General features: G+C 40.1%; 1 protein-coding gene across 3 annotated transcripts in view; it reads right to left on the bottom strand.

Annotated features, from left to right (window-relative positions):
* CHKA (choline kinase alpha) overlaps positions 1-17,047 on the bottom strand; it is a 77,972-nt gene that overhangs the window by 29,068 nt on the left and 31,857 nt on the right. Inside the window, exons 2-4 of one of the 3 annotated variants that reach the window (XM_077115518.1) lie at positions 13,797-13,908; positions 4,409-4,438; positions 3,345-3,398 (exon numbers count right to left, since the gene is read on the bottom strand). In XM_077115518.1, the coding sequence (XP_076971633.1) occupies positions 3,345-3,398; positions 4,409-4,438; positions 13,797-13,908 (196 nt within the window). The remainder of the gene's footprint in view (positions 1-3,344; positions 3,399-4,408; positions 4,439-13,796; positions 13,909-17,047) is intronic. The other 2 variants (XM_077115516.1, XM_077115517.1) reach the window with 2 other exon arrangements.

Raw genomic sequence — 17,047 nt, 5'->3', positions numbered from 1 at the left:
TCAGCAGGAACAGGAATGGACTCAAAGACTGAGCCGAATGCTGAAATCCTTGACACACGAGGGTAGGCAGTAGGTGGCCAGGAGATGGCAGCAATCAGGTGGGCAGAGGGTGGCAGAACCGCAAAGGAACAGAAGCTGTCAGGAGAGGAGAAATGGTTTGGAAGCAGGAGCAAGGAAGGGGCAAGGGAGACACCAACTCCATCAGTGACCCCGGTAGATGGAAGGGATGGGAAAACATCCTCCTCTGGAGAGGCTGCAGGGGTCCTCTGGGGCACTAAGGCTTCAGAGGTTAGTAGGAGGAAGACACATTCAGAACAGGAATCTGCAGACCAAAGGCTGGAGATTCAAAGGAGCTCAAATAAGGAGCCAAGACCATCTTCTCATTCTGACAATCAACTGCCAGCCTTTTGATCCAAAAGGGAGATACGCGAAACCAGATTACTCCCTACTTTCCTTTAGGCGCTGACCTGAAATCCAGCAGGCACAGGTGAAAGAAGAGGCATAGCAGGGATCAAAGGCTCAGGCGAGGTGAGAGCATCCTGGGATGACGAGAGGAAAGGACAGCGAGAGTATGTGTGCCAAAACGCAAGGGACAGAACGGACTAGAGATGTCCACTGTACCTGTTTCTCAGGGAGGCAGCCTCACCCCCAGGCTGCCTGCCCTGCAGGGCCTGTCCTCTGCCCCCCACTGGCTGCAGATGCCTGGCCAAGTAGCCAATCACCACAAGGCCAGTCACCCCTTTTGGCAGAGCCTCTGTGAAAAGACAAGCTAGACCACCCAGCAGCTCTCTAGGGAACAAGCTCTCAGATACCCTGAGACTGAAGCAGCTAGCAGAAACCAAAGGGAAGCCACATCAGTTCATGTTCAAGCTGAAACAACAGGGGAGAAGAAAAATCAAGACAGAAAAACACAGCCTGAAGTGGCCCGGTGGGAGCACGCCCGCACTGCTCAGCGGGGGAGGGGGAGGCAAGGAGCCACCGAAGCCGCCATGGAGACTCCTGGTCTAGCTTCAGTCCACCGTCAGTCCTGGCCTGGGAGCCTCTGCTCCACGCAGGCTAAAGGCACATCTTTTAGAGCCTCTGCTGAAGAAAATAAGCATTCTTTACGCTAGCAACAAGGCCCCTCTCCTCTAGGCATGAGAGTAAAATTCAGTTTTGGTAAAAAAGTAATTCTAAGCTCAGCTGATCAGACAGCAACCATTTCTTTCAACAAATTACTGCCCCCAGTGAGAGAAGGTGCCCAGGTTGGCCCTAGGCCCTGAGGCGGACAACGTCAATGGTCCTCTCAACACTCCTGGCAGCTGGCGGCCTTTACTCTCTACAAAGCCTCAGCCCACTGCTGAAAGGCGGTCCATTATGAAAACTAACATTTGTGGTGGAAAAGAATAGGGGACAATACTGAACTCTACCAAAACGGAAGACATATGAGAAAACCAAACAACAATGATTACATTTTACAAATTAAGACAAATGCCAAGTGTTGCAGGATTTCAAGAGAGAGCATTCCACATGGAACACATCTGGTGGAGGTCAGCCTCCTGGAGAAACGAGGCTGGACCCTTCTGACTGCAGGAACACTGCCTAGCTTGTGCCCTGAACCCAAAGGAAGCAGCAGAAGAGGGAGGGGCAGCACTGCAGTGCTGTGATACCTTTCCTGCACGTCCCCCCACCAACAAGCCTCATGACCATAAAGCCCAATGGCAGAAGCGTGGAATTCCAGTCTTCATCTGCCACTGGCTGACTGAGTGTTCTGAAATCGGCGCTCCAATCACCTGCCCTTGGCGGGTGGGGACGGACCAAGCAGGAATGCTCTGGGCTTTCACTCTAAGTGTGAAACAAGGGCTCACTGAGGCCTAGGGACAGCCTCACTCCTCTAGGCTGAGGAAGCCCTACACTACATTTACCGTTTTCATTTTCAATCAACAATTCTTGGATTACCAGATGTGGAAGTTACAGTGAGACGGCAAGAGACAGCAAGATCCTGCCCTAATTGAGTTTAGAATCTAATGAAGGCAGACAGACATCAATCATATAATACTGAAGAGTTATAGCCAAGAAAGTGCAAAGGAGAGGCATATGGTGCTGAGAGAGCATAAAACGGGAGTGTAAACCTAGTCTAGAATGCCCTGGAATGACTCCCAATGAAAGGGGCTAAGATGCTAAGGACGAACAGAAGTGGGGGGTGAGGGAAGAAATGGGCATTTAAGCCAGAAGGAACAGCATCTGCAACAGTCCTGTGACGAGAAGAAAAACCATACAGTTTAGGACAACATGGTTGGGGAACAGGGAACACGGGGGAGTGTGTCAAGAGATGAGGCTGGAAAAGTCAGCAGAGGTCAGATCAAATGTTTGGCCCGAGGCAAAGACTAAGCCACTGAAGTGTTTTAAGCAAGAGGGTAACACAATCAGATCTGAAACTCAGAAAGATCACTCTGACAGTGACAAAGGAAATGTTTTGTGGGAAACAAGGGTGGAAATGGAAAACCAGATGGGAGAAGATGATGGACTACAGAGAGAAGATAACAGATCCAAGGTATAGTTCAAAGGGAAAACAGCAACAGAACTCATGGTTTATATATGGGAGTGAGGGAGAGGAGGGTGGCAGAGATGATTCCCTGCTTTCTGGTCTGCTTAGTGGCCGAGACCCTCTCACTGAGAAAGAGAATACGAGAGGGAGTTGATCTTGTGGGGAGAGATCATGTGTTCAGACTTGGACAAGGTGACTCTGAGGGGCCTGTGAGACCTCCAAGGAGGTGACTGGAGTCATCAGTCCAGACCCTCCACTTCTGAGCCTCAAAATTAGGGATGGGGTGACAAGTCAGTGTTCTCAAGCTCCACTCAACACGTGCATTTCAAAGATTGGCCAATTTTAGCTCACAATCTTAGTCTAGGAAGAAGTTTCCACCTGGGAAGCATGCATCAGAGAAAACACTACTGCCTCTCCAGTGGAAGAGGGTGGCTAGTCACATGACTCGACAGGGCACCACTGCCTGATGGGGGGCATGTGAATGACCAAAGATGAGTAAGAGCACCAGGGCAGCAGCCATGGCTGAGGTGCCTCCACATCAGAGTATCAAGCACAAACATCGCCCGATGCTTCCATCTCTTAGCTCCTTCCCCAAGAGCTGTACCACTCTCTACATGCTTAGAAGGAATTAGGGTACTCATTGTTCTCATCCCATCTCACTGATGTGGCTCTGAAATAACAAGAGCCCTTTCTCTAGGAAAGACAGAGAGGACTTTTCCAAGGGCAGATAAGAGGCCCTGTCAAACCACGGACCAGCCAAGTTTTGCTGATACCAGTTTCCATCTTCAACAGATGCAGAATGGACTTCATTACTTACTTGAAATTCATTTTCTTTCTGAGCTTGTTCGGATCCCTCTTTATTACAGGACCTCTATGAATGAGAAAAAGCAAACACTTCCGGTGAGATGGGGAACACTAAAGGCAGACACTAACTTTGCAACCACCAGACCAGTCAGGGTTTACCACACCATCAGACAGATCTTTAAAGGAGGTTTATCAGCCCACTGACATGATCAGGAGCAGTCTAAAGTATATCACCAGTCTCAACACTAGTGCCGACACTTTAGAGTAAGCTTTACAAGAAAAGGGGTGTGCCATTGAGACCAAGTAGCTTCAAGTGTCAAAAACCATTCCCAAATACCTTTTAACAATTTCATTGTTAGAGGAAAGTAAATAGAGCACATTCTTTCAATTAGCCTTGCTAAAGAAAAGTGGTCAAGTTGTGGCTCTCATCAATTTAGCTCCTAAGCTTCTTTCAAATCAACACTATGCCCAGGAAGGCCTTCTTCCTGCAAGAACAGGCAGTGTAAACATGCCTGTGGAAAGCCAGGGTCAGCACAGAACTCGGCCAGAGATGAAAGCACTGTGCAGGCAGGAAACCTTGACACACCCTTGACCAAACTTGCCACTAACACAGACAATAACCCTTCTAAATTCAGCCAGTTGCTAGCTAAATCTGAAATTTCCTCCACCAAAAATAGGAGCAGGTGAGTTTAATACAATTCCTAAGTTTATTTTATCTGTCAATATGTTGTGGGATACTTTAATATCACTTTCCTCAATGAAATTGCAAATTACTGATAACCAGGATTCTAGAATAACAACATACTGGATCATTAACCACCATAAGCAACTCTTGGACAGATCAAATATTTTAAAAAGCAACCCCCCACCTTCAGACTATCTTTAATAAGGGAATGGAGAAAACTAAAGCCGGAAACTTTCATGTCAAACTTTTACTCAAATATTGTTTCTAAAAATATGTATCGTTTGTTACAATTAAAGTAGGTCTGCTTAAGCAGACACAAAAGGAAACCCATAAAGAAGCCTCTTTATAAAATTTAAGGTAATAGATTCTTGAACATCCCATGAAAAACATACCTTTCCATTCCACAGCTTTATCAAAAATACCTGTACCAAGGGTGAAAAGTGTGGACAGGAAAAAAAATGCCACGTTAAGCAACACCAGCTACTCTAGCACCATTCAAAAAACCTAGTGATTTTAAAGCAACCACCCTCATTCATCAGACACTGAAATAACATTCCACAGACATTTCAATGCATATTTCATATAAAGAATACATAATCTGTCTTACTCAATATAAAAGTAGACAAAATAAATATCCATGTTCATCAATCTATCTGAAAAGGGCTCGTAATGCTTACATTTATACATATTTAATAATATCTTCAACATACAGGTAAGTATATTTTGTACAAAGTACAGAAAGTACAAAATGGGGATATATAGTTTCACTCGTGTAAACTAAACTGAGTTTCTCTAATGAACAATACTACAGGTTAAATCCCGTTACAGAGAAAGCTACAAATATCAACTATTACAAAAACACTTTTAGACCTTTAGTGATAAAACCTATGATGGAGAAGTAGCTGGTACCATGAAAACTGTATTCCTCTATATCTCCAAAATACTCTGGTGGTTTTAGTGTAAACTTGAACTTATTTATATTCTAATCGACTCCTTGCCCAAGTGGCCGCTCAGTTACGGGGACTCAATCTTTTGTTTATTGTTAATCTCCTTCCCAAGTACCAAGTGAATCCAGGTGCTAATACACTGTGGACCGCACGAGTGAAGCAAGCCCAGGCAGGCTTGCTTGTGGAAAAGCATGGGCAATGGAGCAGACCAGCTACAGAACGGTCATATCCCTGGTCCCGGTACTGGGAAAACTAGCTAGGGTTTTAATTAAAACATTGGTTTATAATTAAAACATTGAATTGGGACTGAACTGCCCCCAAAACATTAAGTCCTTATGTTTTCACCCCAAGGAAGATTTTTTAAAAAAGGGCTCTACAATCTGATAGATTAAATACTTATTATACTTTGTAGGAAAAGCTTTAAGAGACAAATATAGAATTTGGAATCTTCTTGAAATCTGTTGTAACGGGATTTGACCTGTGCAAAATTCTAAGTAACTATGGTTATTCCTATGCTGTTATTACTCGAACTGTATCTTCTTTGGGAGATACAGTTAATTGGTTATTTAGCCAACAGAAGTCCTTTTCCCTTACCTAATGGTGCTCTCAAAAGGGAGTTATTTCATCCAAAGCTACAATTGGCTTAGTTCCCAAGGCCACTCCTTATTCCAATCCCCGCCCCGTCCCCACCCCCACTGCCCCCCATCTGACCCCTCCCCTCCTCAGTCCCACAAGAGCACCATCGTGAGGGCCACGTGGACTTCTGCAATACCCAACCCTCTGTTCTGTTTCCTCAGTACAGAATGTTCCGGTTCCAATACTGTAAATACAGGGTAAGAACCAGGAAATCTTGAACCAAGGAGAGGTCCATGAGAAATAAGAGAAGTCTCTTCCTGAGGTGAGCCGGGAAGTGACTCACTGGGCCAACTTGTGTGTCCAGAAACATTGGAAGTAAAATACATTTTGGAATCACTGGGATTTTTCTTAAGAGAGCCAAATTTATATAAAACAGATATTCAAATATACTGTACAAATATTTAGCATGGCTTCAGACTTTTCTCCAACTTGCAAATTAACAAAAGTGATCTTTCATAAGTGGTAAAACTAAAATTGTTGACAATTGTTTGAAATTTGAACAGACTGGCTATTTAATATTTAATGATTACTAAATTTTTTACATGAAGATTATTGTGGTTTTTAAAAAATCATTTTATAGATACAAACTGAAATACTTATGGAAGAAATGAAACAAATATTTATGGAATAAATTATATGGATAATAGGTCCGGGGGGGGGCCTCATTATACCCTTAAGACTTTGCATATATCTGAAATCTCCCAAAATAGTATTTTTTTAAAAACAGACATTGGAATTTCAATATCTAAAGAATATGAATGCATCAAATTATGTTTAAGATGACACCCAACTCTGTGAATATACTAAAAACCTGAACCGTACACTTTAAATGGATAAATTGTATGGCTGATGCAATTCCCAACAAACAAACAGAAAAAAAAACAATGATAATTAAAAATATATTGCCACTGTCTTCTTCCCACCTTCCTTCTTTTCTTCCTTCCTCTTTCGGGTTTGGTTTTCAAGAGAAGCTCTAAGTAAAAGTTATATTTTCATTATCATGTGATGTAGGAAATGAAACAGGCTAAAATTATAGCAATAATAAAAAGAGTATGATTTAAACTTTTTTTTTTCAGTTATAGGGAATATTTAAAAAGGTCAAACAGATTTTTGCTGGCCAAGACTTTTTTTTAAATTATAAACGTAAATTCCTAAAAACCTAAACTCTATTAGCTAGGAAGGAAGAAGAAAAAAGGACTTTCTCTTTTACTTTCCATATTTTTAAACTTTTAATATTACAGGCTGTTAGCACTCAAAATATTTGATTTTATGCTTTAAAAAGAAAATCAAAATCAAGGTAATAAGATATCTTTAGAGGACAGATCGAGAAAATATCATCTGATTAAATTCTGTCTTATACAATCTTAGGATTCTAAAATATTCTACTTAATATTACCTGACATTCCACAATATAACATGTTTGTGTTCAAATCTGTTTAACCTATCAGGCAGACTAAACTCTTATCATCTGGCCAGTTTTTAAAAGCCATAACATTTGTGAGATGAACAAAGCAGAACCTCAGTTTGCCCTAGTCTTTGTGTGTATGTATATGAATAAATTAGTGAAAGTGGCATAAAGACTGTTTTTCTATTTAAATGTTATCTATAACACTTGTAATACCTTCAAGGTATCTTTAAAGATCCACTACTGACTGATCTGCCTGTGGTACAGGTTGGGAAAAGTGATGGGCTGGCTACAAAAAATGACATGCCATCAATCATATAATAAATTGGAAATGGAACCAAATCAACATCGATTACAGATTACATTATAACTAAGTAGAGGCTTTGTAAAATATAATGATGGCTACAAAACTAAACCACTACAAATAAAAATGCACGTGGAGGGGTGCTCCAGTGGTTTAGTGGTAGAATGCCCACCTGCTATGCAGGAGTACCAGATTCAATTCCTGGCCCATGCACTCTCCTCCAACCAAAAAAAAGAAAAAGTGCCTGTAGAAAGATGGGCAACATTCTCATCTTCCCACCACACCTTCCCCACCAAAAAAGAACTAAATGGATCATTCAGTTGCTGTCTCTTTTAAACAAAATGAAGACAAAAAATAATTCAAATGCTAGCCAGACCCAGCTCTCAGATTTAGCTGTGGTCTGGGGAAATAAACAATCTTTCTCCATTAACCCAGAACAATTCCTGTGAGTGGAGACACTAGCAAGTCCCACACCAGGGGTATCTACCCTGAGGAACACAGAATGGGGTGCCCCAAGAACAGAAGACTTTTAACAGCTGCCCATTGCGAGTCAGATATCTCTCAACACAGGGGTAGTAGCTGTTCTAATCCCCTGCCTGTCGAGTCTCTGCTAATATGGGATTATGTTCCATCTCTCAAGTGAGCTGGGGCAGGAAAAAATGTAAAAATCACAATTCCACAGAATGCACAGTAGTCATGTGACTCTTGATTAACATTTACAGTATGTTTCCTTCTTGTTGCTATCATGGACCCTAACCGTTCTTCTCCATGATTTCTATGAAAATAATGAAAACATCCTGTATTTACAGCTTTCAAGTTTCCTAATGTATTTTCTGGAAATATTTTACAGAACACATTAAAAGTGAGATCATAATGTGATGAAAGTATAGTTTATGTGATTAAATAAGGACATATCAATTATAATAATTTAATCAGCAATTTCTAAATTAATTTGCTCCATCTGAACTTTAGAAAACTGAATTACCTGATGGACTGTAAACAGGAAATTACAGCTTCTAACAGGTTCCAGGCAGACATAAGTCAGTAAAAACATGAACACAGATGGGTGAAAGTCCAAAACTAAGACTCATTTCTGGACCTTCTCAAGATTTATATCTGATCCTTGGCAACCTACTAACCCAAGACTCCTGAGAGTTCTGGGGCTGAAACACTTTAGGCAAAAGTACCCCAAAGCTGACTTGAAAGCATACTTTTCTGGGAAGTATGCCTCCCTTCTTCAGCCTGTATATGCTGCCATGTCAGACCACCATACCAGAACTTCACCAAGGTATCTAGCACCCAATTGAGACAGATAAAAGAATCCTATTTGACAAGGATGAAGAGGAAAGTTTGTCTCTAAATCTGACCAAAACATCAATATGTACACATATGAATATGGGGTTTCTTTAATGATGAAAGGGGTATGAAAGCAGAATTTAAATATTTCAATTGAATTCTCAAGTTGAGGCCCATAAATTTCTAAAATTACTAAATGTTTGTCATTTTCTACTGAGGAAACAGAAGAAAGGGATCTGATTTGCCTTGGACAATATATATACATATATATATATGCACATTTATAATCAATACGTAACATTCTGGAATCTTCATCACTGTACCTTCTTTAAGCACAGTACAAACTGTAGCTGGTGCTACTTAACAAGCATTACAACTTTCTTTTTAAAAAGCATTTCTTGTAACCAAGAACTAAAAGAAAGAAATTAAAGCCGTAGAGAATTCTCCAACTTCAGAGGTCTCATACTATACCGTGAATCGTGTCTGTCACCTGGAAACCAGAGTGCGCTAGGCACGATCGCATGGACAAGCCTGCAGCAGAGAACACATGCACATACAGCTAAAGTGGTACATTACCCCAAACCCTTCACGCCACCCAGCACAAATACATTCCTTCCCAAAGAGGGCTTGGCTGCATTCAAAACCATCGTTCCAGGAACCAGAGATCTGGATTGGCTTCATGCTATAAATCCCAAACATTTAAGACCAGCAAGGCAAAGACACTTTGAATATGTCAAAATTAGACACAAGAGTCTGTGGTTTATTTAGTTGTCAAAAGAAGGCATCAAAGCACGTATGGAAGAACTATAGGCAATAATTTGGCAACTACCTTTGAAGAGTAGTAGCTAAAGAAACGCTAGATTAGATCAAATGGGAACAAACAATACAAGGAAAAATGTTTTGCTCACTTCTGAGAGGGATATTATGAATGCCTTAGTAGCAGATATTGTTACACCATACACACTGTAAAAGGGGATATTAAGAACTTTTTTAAAAGTGGAGTAAACAAACAAGTCAAACTCTTAACGACCCTACTATGAATTAGTAAAAACAATTACTAAAAGTTTTCAGCTACAATGAACGTGTGCTTAGTCTCTTAGACCGAGTGGGATCTTCTGAAGCCTTCTATAAGCGGGCTCTTCTATCAGCCAGACTGACTGCAAAGTAAGCTCCTTAGGGAAATGGTTTTAAGAAGTCACTTAATTTGTCAGTAGCCAAGAGTTTAATATTAACTATCTATGGGCTCTTCCATATTTCAGTGTGGTTTAATTTTTAATTAAACCAGGGTTAAGAGAGAGAATAGGGAAGACAATATTTTGTTTTCTGGATTCAAAAAGGACAGTGTCCCAAATTTTACTCTTGATTTTCTAATGCATATCTGCGTTGTGCCTTGATGCCTTTAATTTTATTATGGTTAGTACTCAAACAAGCACTAATATTAGCTTTCTATTATTTTAAAAAAAACAAAAACGTTTTCCCAGACAACACTCAAGAGAGATCTTTGAGATGTGTTATGAACATCCATGCCCAAGAGACCGTTCGTACCGGTGAGGCCCAATCTCTCCATTCATGCACAGAAGGACTTGGCGTAACACAGTCACTGCCCTGACAGAGGAAGGCACAAAGCAATCCTCTAAGACTTCAGTCAACTGGCACAGGTTACAATGAATGAACAATACGTACTGACATTTGTGTCTTCCACAATTCATGATAAATAAGCAAACTGGTTATTTGTAATCAGCCAAACTTGCTCCTGTGAAAAGGCTGCTACTGGACGTTGCAGGGCTCATGTTCCTTCCCAATATCAGAAAGGAAAAAAATCAAGTTACATTTATAGCTAATTTATAGTTTCAAGCTCTCTCCTAGCAATCCTACTCTTTCTATAATGGTTAAGTCTCAGTTATTACTTTTTCTCAAAACTTCTATAAAACTAACCTAACTTTGTAACGGGTCATTTTACAGCTGAGTTTGTTTTTCATTTTTCATCACTTATGCAGCTAATGAAAATAGCCTCCTCCCCATGAAACGTTAAACCTAGTTTATGTGACACAATGAATTATACCGACATGTTATTTTAAGATCAGAGCAAAATTTGCATGATTCATAATTTCCTTCAAATAACAGCATAACACTACACAGCTATTTTTCAAAGCTGTATGTGTCTTATTGTATTCATGTTTTCAAAAAGGATCCATTTCCCCCTTGTCAAATGCAGGACTTTTCATAAGCCCCAAAGTGTCACCATTCCTAAAGAAAGCCCCCAGCATAGTGAGGAAGCCTGCTCATGTCTCGTCTTACAACTAGACAGGGGCTGGAGAGACAGATGTTTGTGGGACAGAAACCGTAAATCTTAAGCCAATAAGAAAGCTTTTACCTTGTTTTCCTGCTACTTAACCCTTAGTGAACTACATCAAAGAGCAGTCATTTCATTGCCACTCCACCACAATGTAGAAAAATGAGAAAGCTGAGAAGCATCTAAACATTTTTAAACCAAATCACTTGTATAGGCCATCTGCTAATCAAAGAACATGAGAGATTTGTCTAATTAATAAATGATTCTCACAGAGGTAAAAAATGCAAAAGTTTAAAACAATGGTGGAAAGGGAAAGGGGTATACTAAACTGACTAGTCTGTCATATAAGCGAAACAGCCAAGTATTCTGACAAGATACATAGGCCTATCATGTGTAGTCTTTAATTAATATTTTAAAAAAGAAGCAATTCCAATGCACCTTAAAAGATGCTATAACAGTATTTTTATGGCTGATTTAGGGGGGCACCAGTTATATATATATATATAAATATGCATACACAAAGCACATGAATGAATGCACACTTTCCTATTGAGTGAAAACAAGAAGGAAAGCATGAAATTTGAGTCATGCTATATTTAATTCTGCCTTAAACCCATTCATTTATGAAAGTAATGCAATTTTTTACTCAGAGCTCTGTATCTACCCAGCCACATCTTTTAATTAATATTAATCCTGTCAACTTAATATCAATTCTGGCAATTTTTTGTTGTTGTTATGGAAACAAAAGCCTCCTTGAAAACTATAAATACCCACTTTACTATTATAGGCCAGATTCATTCTGACCTAGCAATATGATTGCATCCACACCTCAGCAAAAAAATACAGAATTTTTTTACAAATTGAAAATATTTGTAAAGAAATTTTAACCTCATCCCTGGCATACCGTGAAAAAACTTTTAAAGTCCATGGGGAGAGGTGCCTGGCTTACATCTTATGCACTCCTTAGCCGTCCTCTCTTTTCCTTCTCTCGCACCATAGCTCTTTCTCAGAAGTCCTGAATCTGGCTCCCCTTCTCACCTTGTCAAAGCACTCATAGTGACTAACAGTCTCTAGTGGCCACTAACCTAAAATTCTAATTGGCAACAAGTGCCCTACTATATCCTGCAGAACTCGGGAACCAAAAATATTTACAGTATGTCAAGTTCGAAATTCAACATAAAAGAGTAACTTGAACCAAGGACTCAACCAACTGAGTGATTCATACTGAAAATACAGATTCTCACCTACGAAGCTAAGGAATAGCTTTCTTCCCCAACAAAAATGAGTCTACTGTCTAATTGTGAGAATGCGAGACATTTTCATATTATCCATTTAGCAAACTACTCATTTCCCCTTCTATCCAGGATGCTTTCAAGCCAAGTTTCCATTCTTCATCTGAAGATTGCATTGGGAATGGAAACAAATGAACACTTGCCTAATAAAAATACAACAGAGAAACTAAATGTTCCTGTAAATAATTTACTCCATTTTAAGTGGCTTCAATTATTCTATTTGAGTTACCCAAGTTTTTTCTTTTTTTCATAAATAATATAGAAACATGTTAAATTCTATTTCCAGACATTTCTATTGTACATAATTACTGTAAGGTAATACTTTCAGATTGCTAAAATTTCAAAAAGGAAAAATGTTTAACAACTGATGGATTAGGGGAAAAGACAACTGCCAAGATTCAGGCTGTGCTGTAGCTTTGACCAAGTTACTTATATAGTGACCCAGCCCAGGCTAGAGCAGTGGTGTCCACCACAGGAGCCACCAGCTACATGGCTACTACTGAAATTTAAATTAGCTGAAATTAAGTAAAATTTAAAATTCAGATCATCAGTTGCACTTGCAACACTTCAACTATTCAACAGCTATGTGACAAAGAACTGGACCACACAGATAGAGAACACTTCCATCACAGCAGTTACACTGGGCAGCGCTGACCACACAGTAGGATTGGCTCCAGGTTTAGTCTAGTATATGGAGGAACGAACTGTACACATGTCAGAAGTTTCTATTTAAGTTATAAAGCCTCACATATTAGACTTAAATGATATTCTTATATCACATGCAATTTTAACAGCTGGTTATTAGAAGTATTTTAAAAGTACTGTTCAAATACAAAACACATGAAACAAAAGTGAAAAAAAATGGAACTTATTATTATAGAATATAACTGGTACTCAAAGGGAAAATGCGTAAAAAAAGACTAAGAGCATTAAAAATGCCAAAATAACTTGGAGTATTTTAAATACTATGCTTTGAAACTGCAACTTGGTTAAATAAAAATTGAATTGCATGGTAAACCCAAGCATCTTTTCTGGTTGACTGTTATCATGAAGGGGTCAGAGTGTTCTTTCCCTAAAACCTAGCTGTGTGCTGGCTGTAAGTGCTAATAACTAAGTGAATGCAGGCTTCCTCAGCAAAATCTGTGAAATAGCTAGGAAACTTCAAACATCAAATTTTTTCCATCATCTTCAGATCTTAACCACTTTGAAAGAATCAAGGAAAAATTATGCAATGAAAGGGTTCATTCACATCATATAATCAAATACGTAGATATGGGCGTGACCTGTGGTTTTGTTTTGGTTTTTTTTGGTTAAGGTCAAATAGACTACTCTTTAAAAAAAAATTAAGTCAACATCAAGAGCAACTGAAGATTTGACAAACATTATACCTTCTCTGGATATGAAACTGGAACACTTGTATGCATTTACTAATAAATAGATAAAACATGAATGAACTCAGAATATAAAAAACTATCATGTGGAACACAATTCAATTAAAAGCAATGTATTTAAATATTTTTACTAATACCACTAAATTACTTAAATCTCTTTCCAGGCATTCTAAGAAAAAGGTCCCCTCCCACTTCCCAAACAACAAATGCACTCACCATTTTTAAAATGGCTCCATAGAGCCGGAGAAGCACTTTCCGGGGCTCGTCGGCAATGGATGCTACAGTGTCAGGTAAGGAGCACTGGAACAGCATGTTACTGAGGCCACCTCTGTCAGAAATGAGAGGAAGGGAAGTATTTATCTGTACTTTGAAGGCCAACTCAGTCACTCGTCAGGGTCACACAAGGATTGTCTGCTCAGAAACTATCCTTGGATTTCTCTCAGAAAACTTGGAACATAAATTACAAATTCCACAAGTCACATTAAAAACAAATTCTCAATTTGTTTTTCTAAACTGAAGTTGCGAGAGTTAAAAAAAAAATCTGTACACGTGTACCTACAGAATGCACAGGGATGGGGGAATGAGTGTGGGGGAAACCCTACATGCAGTCCTATAAGCCTGTTTTATTCCAGACTCCAAAATTTCCATCGTATTTCCTTAATTAGCAGGCTAAAATCTTGGGCCCACACGTACACCTTCTTCTCCAGGGCTTTCCCTGCTAAGTGTAGGTCCCAAATTATTTTTCACTCACAGTCTTTTCAAAACACTACCAACATTAAGTGGATTTTGGGACTGTGGGATGAAAGAAAGAGACTTCTATACCCTAAATTTTCAACTGTAACTACAAGGATAAGAATACATTACAGGGGCCATTTAACAGGAAAGGAATAGCTCTGGAAGCAAATGACCTGCAAGGGTGAGAAAATGATCAGATCTGGTGAGTAAATTTGGGGATTGGTGGTAAATGAAGGGATAAAAAAACACGGCGTGGTTAGGAATTACAAACATGAGGCACCTAACTCATGTCAGAGTCCTTAAATTCTGTATCTAGTCAATAAATATTTAGAAGCTCTTATAGGAGCAAAGCACTTTACTAAAACCTAGAGTAAAATACAAAAATGAAACTTATTCTGGTCCTTGCCCTCAAGAAATGTTCTCTAACAGGAAAGTTGACGTCAAACTGTAAAACAGAAATTCAAAATCAGGGGACAGTGTTTGAAGATATTATACACTTCAGAAAATCTTTCATATACACCTGCCTGCCAAATGCATTGATATTGTATGACAGTATACGTACAACTTTTGGAGAGAAAGTTGTCAGCAAATCAGACTGCTGCTTTCCAGACTGACACACCTCAGTCACGAGAAGCACCAGCCTCTGCCTGGTTCCACCCAATCTATGCTTCCAAAAATGAGGCTGAAATACACAGCTAACACAAATCATGCTCTCAACCATATAGGGCTTATGGACAGACACTGACAAGCACTGCCAAGAAATACAGACCAATAAAATACTCTAACTTGTTGATGTGGGAAAGATAATAGAGAAATTTTTTCACTGGAGGCTTGTTACTGTTGCTATATTAATGCTGCACAATAATTTTTAAAGTTCTGCTCCTACGACAAGCATTCTCCGCTTTTCCCTTGGTGAGAATCAAGATTTTATGGAAGCAGCATTGTGCCTGGAGATAACCGCTGCCAACTGCCTTTACAGGTAGTGGACTTTCACCTATGCAACCCAGGGCTAGGCAGTCAAATGGAAAAGGCAGTGTTTGTGTGGCTTTGGGGAAATTTCTTAAGAACTGTTGGCTCCTGTACTCTGTCCCTTTCTTCCCCTTCCCCATCCTGCTAACAGAACAAGGATGTGATGTGTGCCAATGACTAAGCTATGCCTGTCAACTCCGAATACACCCTCCCGTGCTCCCTTCACATGCCTCCTTCATCGACTGGCTCTGCTACGTTCTGCCAGCCCGAGCACTGGAGGGAGGTTGGAAGAGGGAGGAGAGAGAAGGGCGGGCTCCTTCCCGTTGGCCTGCCGCTCCTGCCAGCATACCACAGGAATACCAACACGCCCAGCAGTAGCTCCAGCCTCCCCCTTCTTTCCGCTATCCCAGAACCAGCCTCGCCTCGCCCTCCGAGGCCCCAGTGCCAGTTCTGAGGGCTGAGCCAGCTCTCAGCTCCCCCTTTCTGAGCTTCCAGGTTCTGTCAACCCCAAACTCTTCCCTTTGTTCTTCACCCCAGGGGTGGTGCTGCTTCTTAGTTTAATCAACTGTGTTCCTTTTGTGCTTTTAAGTTCTCAACCTATTTAACCAATTCTCTACATTAAATTCTGCGTTAAAATGCTATTTCTGACCAGGGTTCTGATGGGTACTAATGGCCAGAACTCGAGGAACATCTTAGACCTGAGGGTATGAGCTGTATCCAAGGAATGGCAGATCCTGGAACCCCTTAAGACCAATGGAGTTGCCATTCTAGCCCCTGGAACTTCCAGACTTCCTTTGCAGGAGAAAAAAAGAAATACCTATGCAGCTAGGCCTAATCCTAACTGATACAGTTTAACAGCATGTTCATTTACCCTAAATGAACTCTAGCTCTCCTATGCTGTCTAAAACTCCTAGCTCTCCTATGTTCTCTAAAAACTACCTACCCTTTAAGGCTAAGAACAAAGTTCAGGCTCCTAAGTGAAGCTTCCACCGTCTTTTCAATTTCAATGAGAGGGGCGTCACGCTAATAGAAAGAACACAGGCTTTAGAGACAGCAAGCCATGGATTCAAATCCCCATTCTGAAGACTTAAGGAGCTAAAACTATAAAATGCTTTGAAGAAAATACAGAGGGAAATCTAATGACCTTGGATTTTGCAATGGTTTTTGTTTGTTTGTTTTTTGCATGGGCAGGTACTGGGAATCGAACCCAGGTCTCTGGCATGGCAGGTGAGCATTCTGCCACTGAGTCACCATCACACAGCCTGTAATGGTTTTTTAAATATGAAAACCAAAGTACAGGCAACAAAAGAACAAGTAGGTAAGTTGGACTTCAAAACTTTGTACAAAGGACATTATAAGGAAAGTAAGACCATTTGCAGAAGGGAAGAAAAAATTTGCAAATCATCTATCTGTGAGGATCTTAATACCAGTTAAAACAGTGGGTTCTATACCTGAAGCGCTCAAATCACCAATTCCTGAGACCGGGGTTTCAAAGAGAGTTTACTGCTAGATGTGAAGCAGGAGATCAGACACAACCTACTGGTCTAAAAATCTGTTTTCCCAAACTCTAGTAACTCTGATAATTTTATTGCATCAAAAGATGGGCACATTTTAGGACAATGAGCACAATGGCTCGAAATGACAAAATCAGAGGTGATCTAATTATTGGTATGCACAGATTGACTACATGCTTAGTTACAGAAGGCATGTTGAGAAAATGGTGGTCTTACCAAGCCCTTGATTTTTGAGGCTTTCCCTTACGA

The sequence above is a fragment of the Tamandua tetradactyla genome, chromosome 9 (genome assembly GCF_023851605.1).
Source record: "Tamandua tetradactyla isolate mTamTet1 chromosome 9, mTamTet1.pri, whole genome shotgun sequence".
NCBI lineage: Eukaryota > Metazoa > Chordata > Mammalia > Pilosa > Myrmecophagidae > Tamandua > Tamandua tetradactyla.
The sequence above is the reverse complement of the archived record's forward strand: the minus strand, read 5'-3'. Positions and strand labels throughout refer to the sequence as shown.